This window comes from Sphaeramia orbicularis, chromosome 1 (assembly GCF_902148855.1).
Source record: "Sphaeramia orbicularis chromosome 1, fSphaOr1.1, whole genome shotgun sequence".
Lineage (NCBI taxonomy): Eukaryota > Metazoa > Chordata > Actinopteri > Kurtiformes > Apogonidae > Sphaeramia > Sphaeramia orbicularis.
In genome coordinates this window covers 56,283,995-56,298,499 of record NC_043957.1, presented here as the reverse complement: position 1 = coordinate 56,298,499, position 14,505 = coordinate 56,283,995, and the positions used below count along the sequence as shown (strand labels likewise).

General features: G+C 35.0%; 1 protein-coding gene across 1 annotated transcript in view; it reads right to left on the bottom strand.

Moving 5' to 3' along the window:
• Window positions 1–2,568, bottom strand: part of LOC115425294 (phosphatidylinositol 5-phosphate 4-kinase type-2 beta) — a 39,809-nt gene extending 37,241 nt beyond the window's left edge. The window contains exon 1 of the mRNA XM_030142731.1: window positions 1,957–2,568. Within this exon, the coding sequence (XP_029998591.1) occupies window positions 1,957–2,100 (144 nt within the window). The 5' untranslated portion in view covers window positions 2,101–2,568. The remainder of the gene's footprint in view (window positions 1–1,956) is intronic.
• Between the last annotated feature and the right edge of the window lie 11,937 nt (window positions 2,569–14,505).

Sequence of the window (14,505 nt, the reverse complement as noted above, 5' to 3'; positions counted from 1 at the left end):
TTTTATAAACATCGACATCATCAGTAAATTAAATATAGGAAAATACCTGATTTTCACTGAAAAATGAATAATGCAGAGTATGATATAATAAATCACATAAGACAAAAAAAATAATTTGAAAGTTGTGACAAAAATAATTACGGGTCTTTAAAGGTTAAGCTTAAGTTTGGTGCAACGTACAATATTGTAAAGCACAACCTGTTAAATACTGAAAATATGTGTATCTAAACATACACACAGACACACACACAGACACACATCAGAGCAGCTACTACAGATAAAAGTCAGTATTTAGTGTGGCATCTATTTACACATATTTGACTTGTCTCCTTTAAAGTCATCTTGATGTATAATATAAAAGGGTTTGTTTAAATCCTTCTCCACACAGTCCTGTTCTGTTAAAATGATCCCCTCACAACTTGAGTTTTTTCCCCGAAATAGTTTTTACTTACTGTAAAGTAAGTGAATGAGTTAAATACACAAGTTAAATCTTAAAACATCCAAAAGTATTTATTCATTTAAAATGTTTAATATCTGTTGATCCCCTAATCCTAACAATACATGTATATAATACAGGTAAAATGCAGTTTGTCAGCTTTTTAGAAGTATCAGATGACTTTTTTGGATGCATCCATAGTCTTTGTAGTGAACATGGAAACACCACTGTCTTCTGCAACATTGATTCGCCAGTAAAATCCATGGAGTTTGATAAATGACAGTGGTTGGAGACCGGTGTTAGAGACCTTGTTTTTATGCAGAATTAATGATATAGTTTGCTTAAGAAGTCACGTTTTCTTCACTTTTCTCTGTTTTGATATAATAACCTTTGAATTTAAAGCACTTTTATTAACAATCAATACATTAAATGTAGGTCAAAAACTGATTTTCTCTTGCAAAACAAATTGAGAGAAAACAGGGAGAAATTCATTTGGCGCGTCACCACAAAAATAGTTCCGGGTCTTTATGGGTTAAATGCATATGAAAGGCCAATGTAACACACGCCAATGTAAAACAACAAACCTAGTGGTGGCCTAAGACTTCTGCACAGCGTTATAATTCAAAGGTAAACCATCATTTAATCGGCTTTAAAAATTAATCCTTGTGGTGCAAACCAGCCTAAGAGGCGGGTTCTTAAGCATCAATCCAACCGAGCTTAGGTGTCTACTGTTAAATCTTTGCTAAAGTGTATTGCAGACTACGCCAGTCCAAACTGCTGGTGCAAAACCACTCCATCCATCAGCACCGACCAGTCCGTCCTTCACTGTGCTTTTCATAGCCATAGGCTGCACCAGCCAAAAGGGAATGGGATATGTTTACTGCTCTATTAATAGGGAAATGATGTGATGGAATAAACGGTAGCAAACATGAGCAGGCACACAGCACAGGGGCTGCAAATGAAAACCTCGGAGCAGGCTTATTTATACTGGGGCTGTCTGCAGCTGTGGACATCCTGAAAATCCGTGCAAGTTGCCGCTCCGGCTGCCTGTCACACCCCTCCCACTCCACGCCTGCACCACAACAGCCGCAGCTCACGACTTGGCTCCCAATCACTCCATCCGTGATTCATGACGGTAGATTCTTATCGTTTCTCCTCGGAGTGAGAATGCCCAATCTTGCAAGTGTGCTCACAGTGTTTCCTACAGTTGCAGAGCTTTACAAATCCATGCAAGACGCATGCTGAAAGTACAGCGAATCCCAGCTAACACCAAGGCAGCAGCAGTTAGCAACAAACTACGACAAACACTTGCTCAACATGCAGCAGGTTTGAGTCCATACAAAGACATGGGTACTTGACAAGAATCTATATACATATTAAAGTAAATTACATAGATCCGAAGCATTAGAATCTGACAAATGAGGGCTGCTAGCTAACAGACTGGCTAGCTAGCAAAATCAAAACAGCAGCATAAACAAACCGCTCTTTAGCCAAGCACGAGACATTTAAGAGGAACTTACCGTATGGTTGACACCCCACATTAAAACGCTGAGAATGGGCTCGCTTGCACGGAATAATTTCACTTTCTGTCCTATAAAATGCTTCTTTTTTGTCTTGGTTTTGCTAGCGCTGACAGGCGCTGCGCTGGTGCAGTTGGATGACATGTCTCAGGCTGGAATTCAGGGCAAGACGGCGCTCACTGTGGTTCAGAGCCTCTACACACAACAAAAAAATCGGAAAGTTAAGAGCGTTAAAAAAATCTATAAGTGCATCTTGCCTATCGTCCAACCCGCTGCGAGTCTCTGGATAGGATAAGAGTCTTGTTGGGAGTCAGCGGTAGAGCATTTTGCGCCGTCACCACCCTTCCTCCTCCCGAGCAGGCCGCGGTGGAGTCCACAGAGCAGTTAGCCGGCCATCAGGCTACACAAGCGCACTTTTAGCGAATAAACAAGCCGGAGCAGCTGGGGAAATGTCGCCGGGCAGCCCCTTTCTTTCTCCTTGAACAAAACCCAAAAAAGGACGAGATGCTGTTTTACTTGGATACGAGTAATCCCATCCTGATGCGCTTCAGATTGTTGTCAGTCACCACCAACCAGCGCTGCGTTCAGGGTCTCCTCAAGATGGCGTCCGTGCTGCGCTTCACAGTCAACAGTGCCCCCTGCAGGCCGACGGTGAAATGACAGGGGTTCCCACACTGAGACGTCAAGGACCACCCACTGGGAGACAAGGAGCCAGGACCCCCCAGTCCACTAAACTGTTATATATAGTCTTCATATTCTATGGATTTAACCCTTTCATGCATAGGGGTCTCTACAGTGGGCAGGTATCCTACAGCTGTTCTCTTGTATATGCATGGGTTTTATTGTTTTAGTTCAGGGCTGTCAAACTCAGGTTAGTTCAGGGGCCACATACAGCCTAATATGATCTAAAGTGGGCCAGTAAAATAATATAAAAGATAGGATAAAAACTTATAAATAATGTCAACTCCAAAGTCTTTTTTCTCCGTTTTTGAGTGAAAAAAAGTCAAATTCTATAATGAAAATGTTTACATCTACGAACCGAACTTGAACATATCATGAACAAATATGAACCTGAAAATTCTTAAGAAAAATAAGTGCAAATTTAACAATATAAATCCTCAGTTTATCATTTATACACATTCATCACAACTTACAGATCACAGTGGATCTACAAATACACAAAACATTAAATAAGAGGCAGAATATTGGTACAATTCCACATACTTCTCATGTGAATCACAACTTAGAGATCACAGTGGATCTAAAAATCCACAAAACATTTAATAACAGGGAGAATATTATTAAAATTCCCCATACTTCTCTTAAGAAATTTCAGGTTACTCACATTTTTTTTGTAAAAGGCTAGTCTGTAAATGTAAACATTTTTGTGTAATTTTACTTTTTTTTTTTTTTTTACTTTTTTTACACAACAAAGAGAAAAAATTGTAGTTTTCATCATTATTTATAGGTTATTATGATAGTATTTTACTGCTCTGACCCACTTTAGACTGAAATGACCTCAAATAATTTTAACATCCTTGATTGTTAATATCATTAGTGTAATTTCTGCATTTCACAAATTCATCTCAGGGGCTGGATTGGACCCTTTGGCAGGCCAGTTTTGGCCCTCGCGCCAAATGTTTGACACCTGTGTTTTAGATCCATGTAAGCCAACACAGTGGACGCCTATGCATCATCCCAAACACTGACAATCAGACCATTACTGTAACTTTGCTGTTCTTGATAAATCTGATCTACAGTAACATGTTTGAGTGTAAATCAGTTGCTTGTTATTGTTAATAGACAGTAATTAACCATTTTTCTTAAACAAAAAGTTTTGGGGTTTTTTTTGCATATTGTTCCATAAAGTGAATAATAACTAATATTAGAGTATGTTAAAAGTGACAAAACACCAGATTAGCAGCATTTTTAAAAAAAAATTTCATACTTTTCACACAGTGTATTAGTAAATACATGTTTCTTTGCTTCAAAAATTAAATGCATGATGTCCAGCTGACTGAATATTTTTGCATCTCCATGTAAAATAGGTTCATAAAAAAAATTTTCAATTGCATTGTTTTTTTCATGCCTAAAGAGGATTAAAAACACTCAGGAAAAATATCTTGATTAGGGTAAAAAAAAAAAAAGGTATTCAAAATCTCTCTGAAGGGACATTTTAAAGACAATTTTACCCACATCTTTACTTTTAAATTCATTTTTGCTTTAGTTGGACCATAAGGGATTATCCGAAACATGGAGCTACTTTACATTGAAATAAATGTTAGAAAGGCAATCAATTAAATTTTGCTCTCTGATGGGACATTACTGATGGGATATGTTGATCCATTAAGGTTCTCATAATTCATGCATGAAAGGGTTAATCACCCATTATTTATATATGTAATACTATCACACATTAGAGCACAGGTGTCAAACATGCGGCCCGAGGGCCAAATCTGGCCCACCGAAGGGTTCAATCCGGCCCCTGGGAGGAATTTGTGAAATGCAAAACTTACACTGAAGATATTAGCAATCAAAGATGTTAAAATTTTTTTTTAGGTCAATTCAATCTAAAGTGGATCACACAGTAAAATACTATTATAACAACCTATAACTAATTCATTTCATTTTTCATATATTTATTTCTATCAGACATGTAAATAGTTACACTCCATAGAGTATAACGAACATTAAAAAAATAATAATGATAAAAAGGGTTATAAATATAAAAACAACACGCATGCACACACCCTATTTTCAATAACAATATAAAGATGCTGGTGCCAGTATTTAACAAGTGTAGAATCAGCATAAAAGTCAGAGTTAACAATCACAACATTTCTAGAGTGACTTAAAACACAGTATAAAATTCAAAATTGCTTTCCATAACATCTCATAATAAGAGCAAACATTATTAAAACAGAACATACCACTAGCGCTACAGCTACGATAAAAACCACGTATAATATGGAATGCATTGTTAAAAGCAACCCTGACTGAGTGAGCAGCACAACGTTTAAAATTAACCCATAAGTAACAGAGATAAATATTTGAGCAAAAGGATATGAACAATTTTTTCTTAATAGTAGTGGAACAAAAATAAAACCTGTGAGAGGTAAAATGACTCCTGCCATAAAGACTCCCAACCTTAGTTTGAATGTCATTATCATCACTAAGATTATCAGATACAATATGTCCAAGGTACTTGTAGGTTTGGACATATTCTAATGGAAGGTTATTCAACTCAAGTTTAGTTTGTACGTTGTAATATTGTATGAAAACTGTAAATTTCCCTCTTTGTTTTAGTGTAAAAAATGTCACATTACACAAGGATATTTACATTTACAGACTAGCCTTTTAAAAAAATGTGAATAACCTAAAATCTCTTAAGAGAAGTATGGGGAATTTTAATAATATTCTCCCTGTTATTAAATGTTTTGTGGATTTTTAGATCCACTGTGATCTCTAAGTTGTGATTCACATGTATAAATGGTAAACTAAGGTGTAATATTGTTAACATTGCACTTATTTTTCTTAAGAATTTAAGGGTTGTTCATATTTGTTCGAGTACAATTCATAGATGTAAACATTTTCCTTACTGAATTTAAATTTTTTCACTCAAAAGTTATTCTTATCCTTGTTTACTCCCATCACAGGGAAAAAAAAAAAAAAAAAAAAACTGGACATGTTGTTGCCAAGCACCTTTTCTGTCATTTTTAATTAAAAAAAAAAAAAAAGTTATTCTTATCCTATTATTTATATTATTTTACTGAGCTAGCCCACTTTATGCCATATTAGGCTGTATGTGGCCCCTGAATTCAAATGAGTTTGACACCCCTGTGTTAGAGTCTTACTGTTTTATATAAGAGTCACCTACTTTTACTCAGGTGCTGTACAGCTTTACCAGAACAGAGGAGAATATTTTCACTGACATTGCACATATACAGTACAATTCAATTACAGTTATATACAGTCTATGGAGGCAAAGAAAACAAGATACACTACCTGAATACTACTACCTAATTAAACAAAAATAAAGATTAAAAACTCACACAAACACCCATACCCATACAATTCATTCAGTATTAACACTAAATACACTATGTGTGTACAGTTTAAGGCACTTATATTGTACTTGAGTATTTACGTTTTGCACAGCTTTATTCTTCTACTCTACTACATTTCAGACATAAAGGCAGAACAAAGCACCTTTATTTAATTCTGCATTTCTTACACAAAGCTAATTGTGTGAAAGCTAAATGTGCTTTCCATAAACAAGGAACATTCAGGGGGAAATAAACATGAAGTAAAAATGAAGTGTTTTATTTTTTTAAAAGGGTTAGAAATATAAAAATAATACAATTAAAAGAAAGTACAGAGTGCATAAAATAGTGCCAAAAGAGAAAAATACGACTAAAAACAAAATGAATAAAAGTACTTTACACCATAGCTCTAAGAATACAGTATAAGTTTTAGTGCTCAGCCATTTGCACATGGAAAGAGAAATGTTTTTAACCTAGATTTCAATCTCCACATTAGTGTTTGCTTACTTTGCAGATTACAAGTTTTCATCCCCTTCTTGTCAAGTGAAAACAACACATCTCTAAATGTGCTGATGTGTTTTGAGCGTTCGTGATAAAATAAAATGGTCTTCATCAGTTAAATAAACGTCAGAAACTCTCAACTCTTGGATCAACAGTAAAATGCAGTGTCACAAACTTTTGAGCTCATGAAAAGACTTATGACTTTTAAGAGATACGTAGTTCTCACAGGACATTAATGCTGATGGTCTAATAGAATATGGTGTGTTGCTGCATATTAAATTACCAACAAATGCAGTGTACAGTTGTTCAAACAACATGTATTAACATTAACAAAATGCAACAGGAAAATGAACCAAAAACACAACTGTGAATTACATTTAGTTGACAGTGCTTCCACGCTTGGTCTAAGAGTCTGGTTTCAACCAGCGCTATATGTAAAGTGTCATGAGAAAATTTTTGTTATGATTTGGTGCTATATAAATAAAGATTGATTGATTGATTGATTGATACTCTCCAGAGCTTTCACATACCAATAAAATATATGCAAGGTTAGGGTGATCCAACAATCCTGGTAAAAAATAAAGTTTCAGATAACCTCAGTTAGAACCCTGCATTAGGTTTTGGCATTCAAAAGATGATTTAGGAAAAATCTGGAAGAAAAAGGAGATGTTTTAGAGGTTGCACAAGTTGCTGGAAGTTTCCTGGAAATTGACTAATTGTGCATTTTCAGCATAGACGAGCTGACCTGCTAAGAGAAGCAGCAGTACTATCAAAACCAAAGTTTGAGTGATTCAGCTAGCATTATATGCATTAAGTAGCCGCCGACATCTGTGGTACTGGAGTGAAGAACTGGTTGTCCTGGCATTCTTGGACTCCAGTGTGACACAAGAGCAGAGGCAGCTGATGGTTCACAATAGGATGGAAAATGAAGGTTCTTTGGGTTCCACTAAAGCGTTGGGATGTCCTTAATCCATCAGATTCTGAAGGGAAGCAGACCAGGGATTTTGTCCCCACCAGCACCATGTGTTTGTTTGAAACTTTGGATCTGCCACAAACATTCTACAGAATTCCTCCAGAAGACTGGGCTGGTGATGAAGACTTTCAGAAGGAGGAGAAAACTGTGCGTTCCAGAAAAGTTGTCATGTCAAAAGTTGTTGATGTTGTTGAGAGAGGGGTGGAGCTTATTCCAGACTTCAACTGTAGCCGAACAAATAAATGCAGATCACAAACAGTACTGGCAACAAGTTGTCAAAGAACACAGGAACAATTTTTTGTAATTTCAATAAAGCAGCAGTGGTTGCTGGACTTTCTAAGTAACATTTTTATGTAAGTTGCAGTTTGATTTTGAGAATAAAATTACAAATTATTCTAATATGCCTTATTCATTTGGCTAGTTATGTTATAGTATATAGAGCAGGGGTGTCAAACTCATTTTAGTTCAGTTCCACATTCAGCCCAGTTTAATCTCCAGTGGGCCAGACCAGTAAAACAATAACAGTGAAAAAAGTAAAATTATATTATGATCAGGTTCACATCTACAAAGTTTCCTTAAAAATCTGAATAACATGAGCAACTTGAATCGTCTAAAGAAAAACAAGTGCAATTTTAACAATATTATGCCTCATTTTTATCAGTTTATCATTTACACATGTGCATTACAGTCGCACAAAACATTTAGTAACAGGCAGAATATTGGTAAAGTTGCATTTACTTTTCTTAAGACATTTCCGTTTCTTCATATTTGTTCAGGTTATTTATGTTTTTTGTAAAAGTATAGTTTGGTAATGTAAACATTTTCATGTAATTTACACCAAAAAAGAAAGAGAACATTTGGGGTTGTCATTATTTATAGGTTACAATGATAATATTTTACTGGTCTGACCCACTTGAAATCTAATTGGACTGTATGTGTCTTTATGTGGAACCTGAATTAAAATGATTTTGACACCATTGGTTGTTAATATCTTCAGTGTAATTTTTGCATTTCACAAATTCATCCCGCGATGATTGGACCCTTTGGCGGGCCGGATTTGGCCCCCGGGCCGCATGTTTGACACATGTGATATAGAGCAATCTGCACGTGTCTTGTGCAACCTCTAAATATTAATTAATTTGCATAAAATTTGGACCGAAGTAATTTGGCCAGATATGGAACCAAATGCAGGGTTATAATCCAGAGAATCTTAAAAAACTTTTTTTTTGGACCACCCTAATGCAAGGTGTAACATCAGCCACAGCTAAGGGCCCAGAAAACCCCTGTTTCTCTGACAGACAGCTTTCTAAGTGGGAATTCTTCAAGGCTACAGCAGGTTCTGGTCTGACAACATTATTCAGAGGCCGTGGCATGCAATTCATTATGCACTGCTTTTAAACACAAGATGTTGCAGAATATTTCTTATTTCCTGTATCTAGATATTTTTAGCATGGCAGTATTTGGTCTAACCTTTACAATACAGAAAAGAAAAGATTGGAATGAATGCAAAGTGTAAATAGAATGTGCATTCACATCACTTCCTTTCCCAATTGAAGTATGCTTATTTTAAGTAATTATTTCTCCTAAATTGCTCCTATTCAAACTTGAAGTTGAGTTTACTTTAAAAATCTGAGGTAACTCTTTGCCTTAAGAATTTTAAGTAATGAAAACTTGAGTGTATTCAACTTAAATATTTGATTTGAATGGAATTGCTATTTTTAGTCCAACACACTAAATGCCAAGTTTATATAACTTAAAATTTGTTGCAGTGTCAATTGCTCTGTATGATCATTAACTAAATATCATCAGTTCATTGTACTTATTTCCTAATTAATTTAAAATAAACATACTGCTAAACCAACAGGTATGTAAAATTAATTTACTTGATATAGTATGTGTACTTGGATGTTATGACAAAGTTAGCTCAATGTGACCTGATGATTTTATATACTTTGTTCATTTAAATATTCCTTAATATCTTCAAATACTGTAACATGGCTGGAGGAACAGTTAAGCTATTGTTGGGCCTATAGTTTTCACTCATGGTGCAGCTCTAAAAAATACAAAAACAAACACAAAAAGGCCAATAAACATTGCCATATACACATTCAGTCCAAATTAACACTAACACCATAACCCCGCTGAACCCCTGCACAGAAAAAGAACACATTTTCAACAACATGCCCAATACCCACAATGCAATGCAGAGATAAAAAGGTGTGGTCATGACTAAAACTTAGGGATTTAAATCCATTCAACTTAAACTGTTTTGTACATTCGACTATGTCTACAAATTAGTAGAATATACTAACCTTTTGATAGTAATGTAATAAAACTTAAATCATTTAAGTACAATGTAATTAAAACATTTTAGTAAATACAAAGTCCGGGCTTACAGTGTATGTTTGCTTACTAATGAAATGAAGTTGACCAAGCAAAACATTCGATCTACAATGAAATACAAGTACAAGTCAAGATTCAACATCATTGTTTTCCTTTGTAATTTGCATTTTCCTTTGCTATTGCTGGTAAATGCGAATTGAGACAAGAAATGAGCATGAACTCTGCATATCAATGGGAAGAATGGGTTGCTGTTCACACCGTTTACTATGATGTGCCACTATGTGTCTGCAGTAGTTCAGATCTCACTTCCTCTTCTTTTTTTTTTTTTTTTTTTTTTTTATAGCAGGTGGCCTCAAGTGTTAAAGTGGTAATCTTGGAGATCTGTTTGGATCACTTTTGTGACATCTGTTGGCAATAAGTGGTAATTCCAGGTCTGGTTTTGAACTGTATTTCCCAGAGATCCTCACAGTTTCAGTCTGCTGACAGGTGTTGCCTGCGGTTCACAACCCCGTTGTAATCAACATAATATCTGAACCATGCAGTAACTTCAAGGACAGAAGAGTGAAGCCACCATGGAAGTGTCCAAAAGTGCAGATCCTTGAATGTCCACTAGAGGCTGACGACAAAGCTGAGTCAATTCCCAAACTGAAGAACTGTTATTTGGAGCAAAATCAAAATCATCTCCATCAACCACAAAGGTTCATTTTCTTTGCCCGATGTGTGCCAATATTAACAGAAAAACGACTAATGTGTCTGAATATCTGCTGTATTTGAATTTCTAATCATGTTGGTTGAAACATCTTTTTTCCTACAATTTTTAATCACACCAATTAACTTATTTCAGGAAGCATTACTATAATTTTACAACAACTGATAATGAAAAGCACTTTGGCAATTTCATAATTTATGTAAGTCTGTTTTTGTATGTTTATAACTTTTCCTCTTTTTACTTATTATGTACCTAATGAATTCCCTTTAGGCCTATTTTTGTTTTTTGTTTCTAAGCCTTTTCCAAACTATTTGTTAACCATGGTTTTTGGGATTTTTTTTTTTTAAATACATTTTTAAAAAATGTATAATATTGGAATAAAGTATCCAGAATCTGTCTAAGAATGCATGATATGAGTCATTAGCATCTTTTACATAACCTGCCTGCTAATCATGAATTATTTGTTCTCAAGTTCCACAGCTACTTTTGGTGATTTTACTCTAACCAAAATGTGAATCTGCAATTTTTTTTTCTTTCACTATTAACTTAGTATTAATTTCTAACACAGCTCACTAACAGTCCACCTTCTCTCATCCCGTCAATGACATTTACACAAATATCATCAATCACAATTGATTTTACAATTATTTGAAGGAAAAAAAATTACAAATTCAGCGGTTGTTGCATTGTCACAAAACATCAACAAATCCATATTATCACCTTATCACTGCGTTTGTGTCATTAAACTCACATTTTCACTAAATTGATAAATGCAGGACCCTGGTGTTATGTGAATACAATTGATATGCTCCAAATGTCTTTGTATATTCTGATATTATTCAGCAGTTACACATTTCATCACATTGAATCAGAATTTATATACTGTCATTCAAACATGTTTAAAAAAAAAAAAAAAAAGAAAGAAAGAAATATGGCGGAATAAAAAGTGTCTCCCAGGACCACTGTAGTAAAAAAAATAAATAAATAAAAAAACTAAACATAGTAAATAATCTAATCTAAAGTCAGTACCAAAAAAATATATTACGTAAAAATCAATAAAACAAGTTAATAAAAACAAGTTAAAGTGCAACTTGAAAATTAAAGTTTTTCAAATTCATCATTATATTCTAAAATATTTATGCTTCTCCCTTTATCATGTACCCACAGCCACAAAAAGCCCTTAGACCATTTTGATTAAAATGCAGTCAGACCCAAATACTGAATGTATTGGTAATTTGGGACATATACTCTGACTGATGATGGATGCCCAAAAATGTTAGAGAGGTACTTCCTGGACTCAGAAAAGTGCAGCATTCAGGTGTTGAAGTATGTTTTGATGCTAAGATTTTGTAGTTTACATTGTAGTATTGCAACTGTTACTTAAAGGAGTGATGTTTAGCTGTTTTTAAATGGAATTATGCATGTCAAAAGCCCTGTGGTCTACATAAAGTGTAAATGTTCTGCTTGGGTCTGAATTCTTCATTCATTCAACTCCACGGGTCCATCTTCAACCCTATTTCTGAGGAATGACACCAGAAAGGTGGTTTGGAGCGCTGGCCCTTTAAACGCACATGAGCCACTCCAGGCCCCGCCCCCTCCAGGTTGTTGGCTGTGCTGCTCTGTCCCGTTCAACCAACAAATGAACATTTTAGTTAATGGGCACCAAGTTTGGACCTATTTTCAGTCTGAACTACAACCGCTGCTGCTGACAAACAATTATGTCGTACTCGGAGAAATGTTCGTCTGAAGTCTGGACCTTATATGTGCAAATGTCGGGACGGAACTAGTTATAAAACGTAATAAATTAAGCAGGAATTAAAACAGGTTGTAGAAATCCACTGGATTTTTGCCCAAATGAATATAAAGACAGCTTTGCAGCAGCTGGAGGGTTCAAATTCAAACTTTTTAAACTATTAGGGTCCAAATATACAAATAAATGAACCAAAAATTAATAAAAGTGGGTTTAGAGAAATATGACCCCTTTAAAGTTCTTTTACCACAATATGATAAAATATTATTGAGTCTTTATTAGGGCTGTCAAAATTAACGTGTTAACGCAAATTAATCCATCATCATGATTAAGCTGATTAAAAATTTTCATGCAATTAATCCATCTGTGGTGCAGAATGACTCTGAATGTCTCTGCCAACGCATTTCAGGCAGATTGTCCAAGTAGAGTTACCATCATGCATGCACAAATGGGCAGTTAATCTGGTAGTGACGGGCAGCAGAACCAACCGATAAAGATGGAAGACCCTAAACCAGTGTTTTTTAACCTTGGGGTCAGGACCCCACGTGGGGTCGCCTGGAATTCAAATGGGGCGCCTGAAATTTCTAGTAATTGATAAAAATAAAAATAAAAATAAAAATATACTAAAAAATATATGGTAAGTTGACAGAGGCAATCACAACCAAGGTTTTAATAATTTTGAATTTTTCATTATAGTTTAGTTTTTAGTTTTGACTTTTTTTTCTCTAATTCAGTTAGTTTTAATTCATTTTTAGAGCAGGTTTGCTAGTTTTTATTAGTGTTAATTTTTTTCTAAAGGCTTAGTTTTAGTTTAGTTTTAGTTTTTTTCATATCTTTTCTCTTCTTCTCCGTCGTATTCAAATAAATCCCAGACAGGACTCTGCTGCTTTCTCCCAACTTTAGTCTCCATGTTTCCAGGTAGAGTGGGGACCAGAAGACGACTGGAAACCACAACTGAACACAAGTGACGGACCGTGAAGTGTCACATGGTACCACTAGCTAAAACTGTTAGAGCGAAATAAAATGATTTCGTATCAATCCGACATTGACAAAGACGAAAACGTTGGGAATTTGATCCATCATTTTTATACGTTTTAGCTAGTTTTGTAAGCACACAATACAGTTTCAGTTAGCTGTCGTTTTTTTTCTTTTAATTACAGTTTTTATTCATTTCAGTTAACGAAAATGTTTTGGCAAATTCTAGTTTTCGTCATTTTGTTAGTTTTCGTTAACGATAATAACCTTGATCACAGCACATGAAAGACATGACAAACTCTGAAGCTGAAACTGAAGCACTGTGGTTCTGTTTGTCTGTCAAATGTTCATTGTGGTCAGTTTCAGATGCTGCAGCTCTTTCATAATTCATACTTTGAGTTCTTGTTTGTTCAGTATTAATTGTCAGCCTTGTAAATCCAAGCTGGACTGACTGTACATATCCTGACCAAGGAAAATAACATCCGCACTTTGTGCAGTAATCTACACCTGGATTTACTGCTTCTGTCCATAATAATATACATTATATAGACTAAATGTCATCTAAAATTAATGTTTATTTGCAACATAGTATAGCAAACTATTACATGATCAAAAACAAATGAATTTTGGCAACAACAAAAAAAAAAAAATGTCCGTTTTGAATGTCTGGGGTTGCCAGAAATTTGTGATGTTAAAATGGGGTCACAAGCCATAAAAGGTTGGGAACCACTGCCCTAAACAGCACGTTGGCCCTTTGGATGGGAAATTTGAATTAAAAAAAAACAAAAACAAGACAGAACAGCTGCTTTGTTTCAAACTGTTTTGCTGAAACTGTTGAAGGCGTTTAATAAACACGTTAAGTGCTTATACAGTATGTTCTCTTTGTCTTGAGTATTTGCTCATGCAAAATGAAATGCAATTAATATAAATTAAAAATGAATGATATTTAATTGTGATTAATTTAAATTAATCCACAGCAACCCTGTGATTAATGTGATCAAACATTTTAATCGTTTGACAGCACCACAATATATATTTAATAGTGATTGTTTTTTAATTGTGTAAATATTCTATGAGGATTTTGATTTCTTTTGATTATTTTCTTTGTAAATACGTGCATGTAGATCACACCTGAGTAGAATTAATGTTTCCAGGCCCTGGGGTTGGAGGCCTGCAGGGCCTCAGTCATGCAGACTGAATAAATGATGATTTCATGCCAATACACACTCATTAAAAACTGGGCACAGTAATCTGT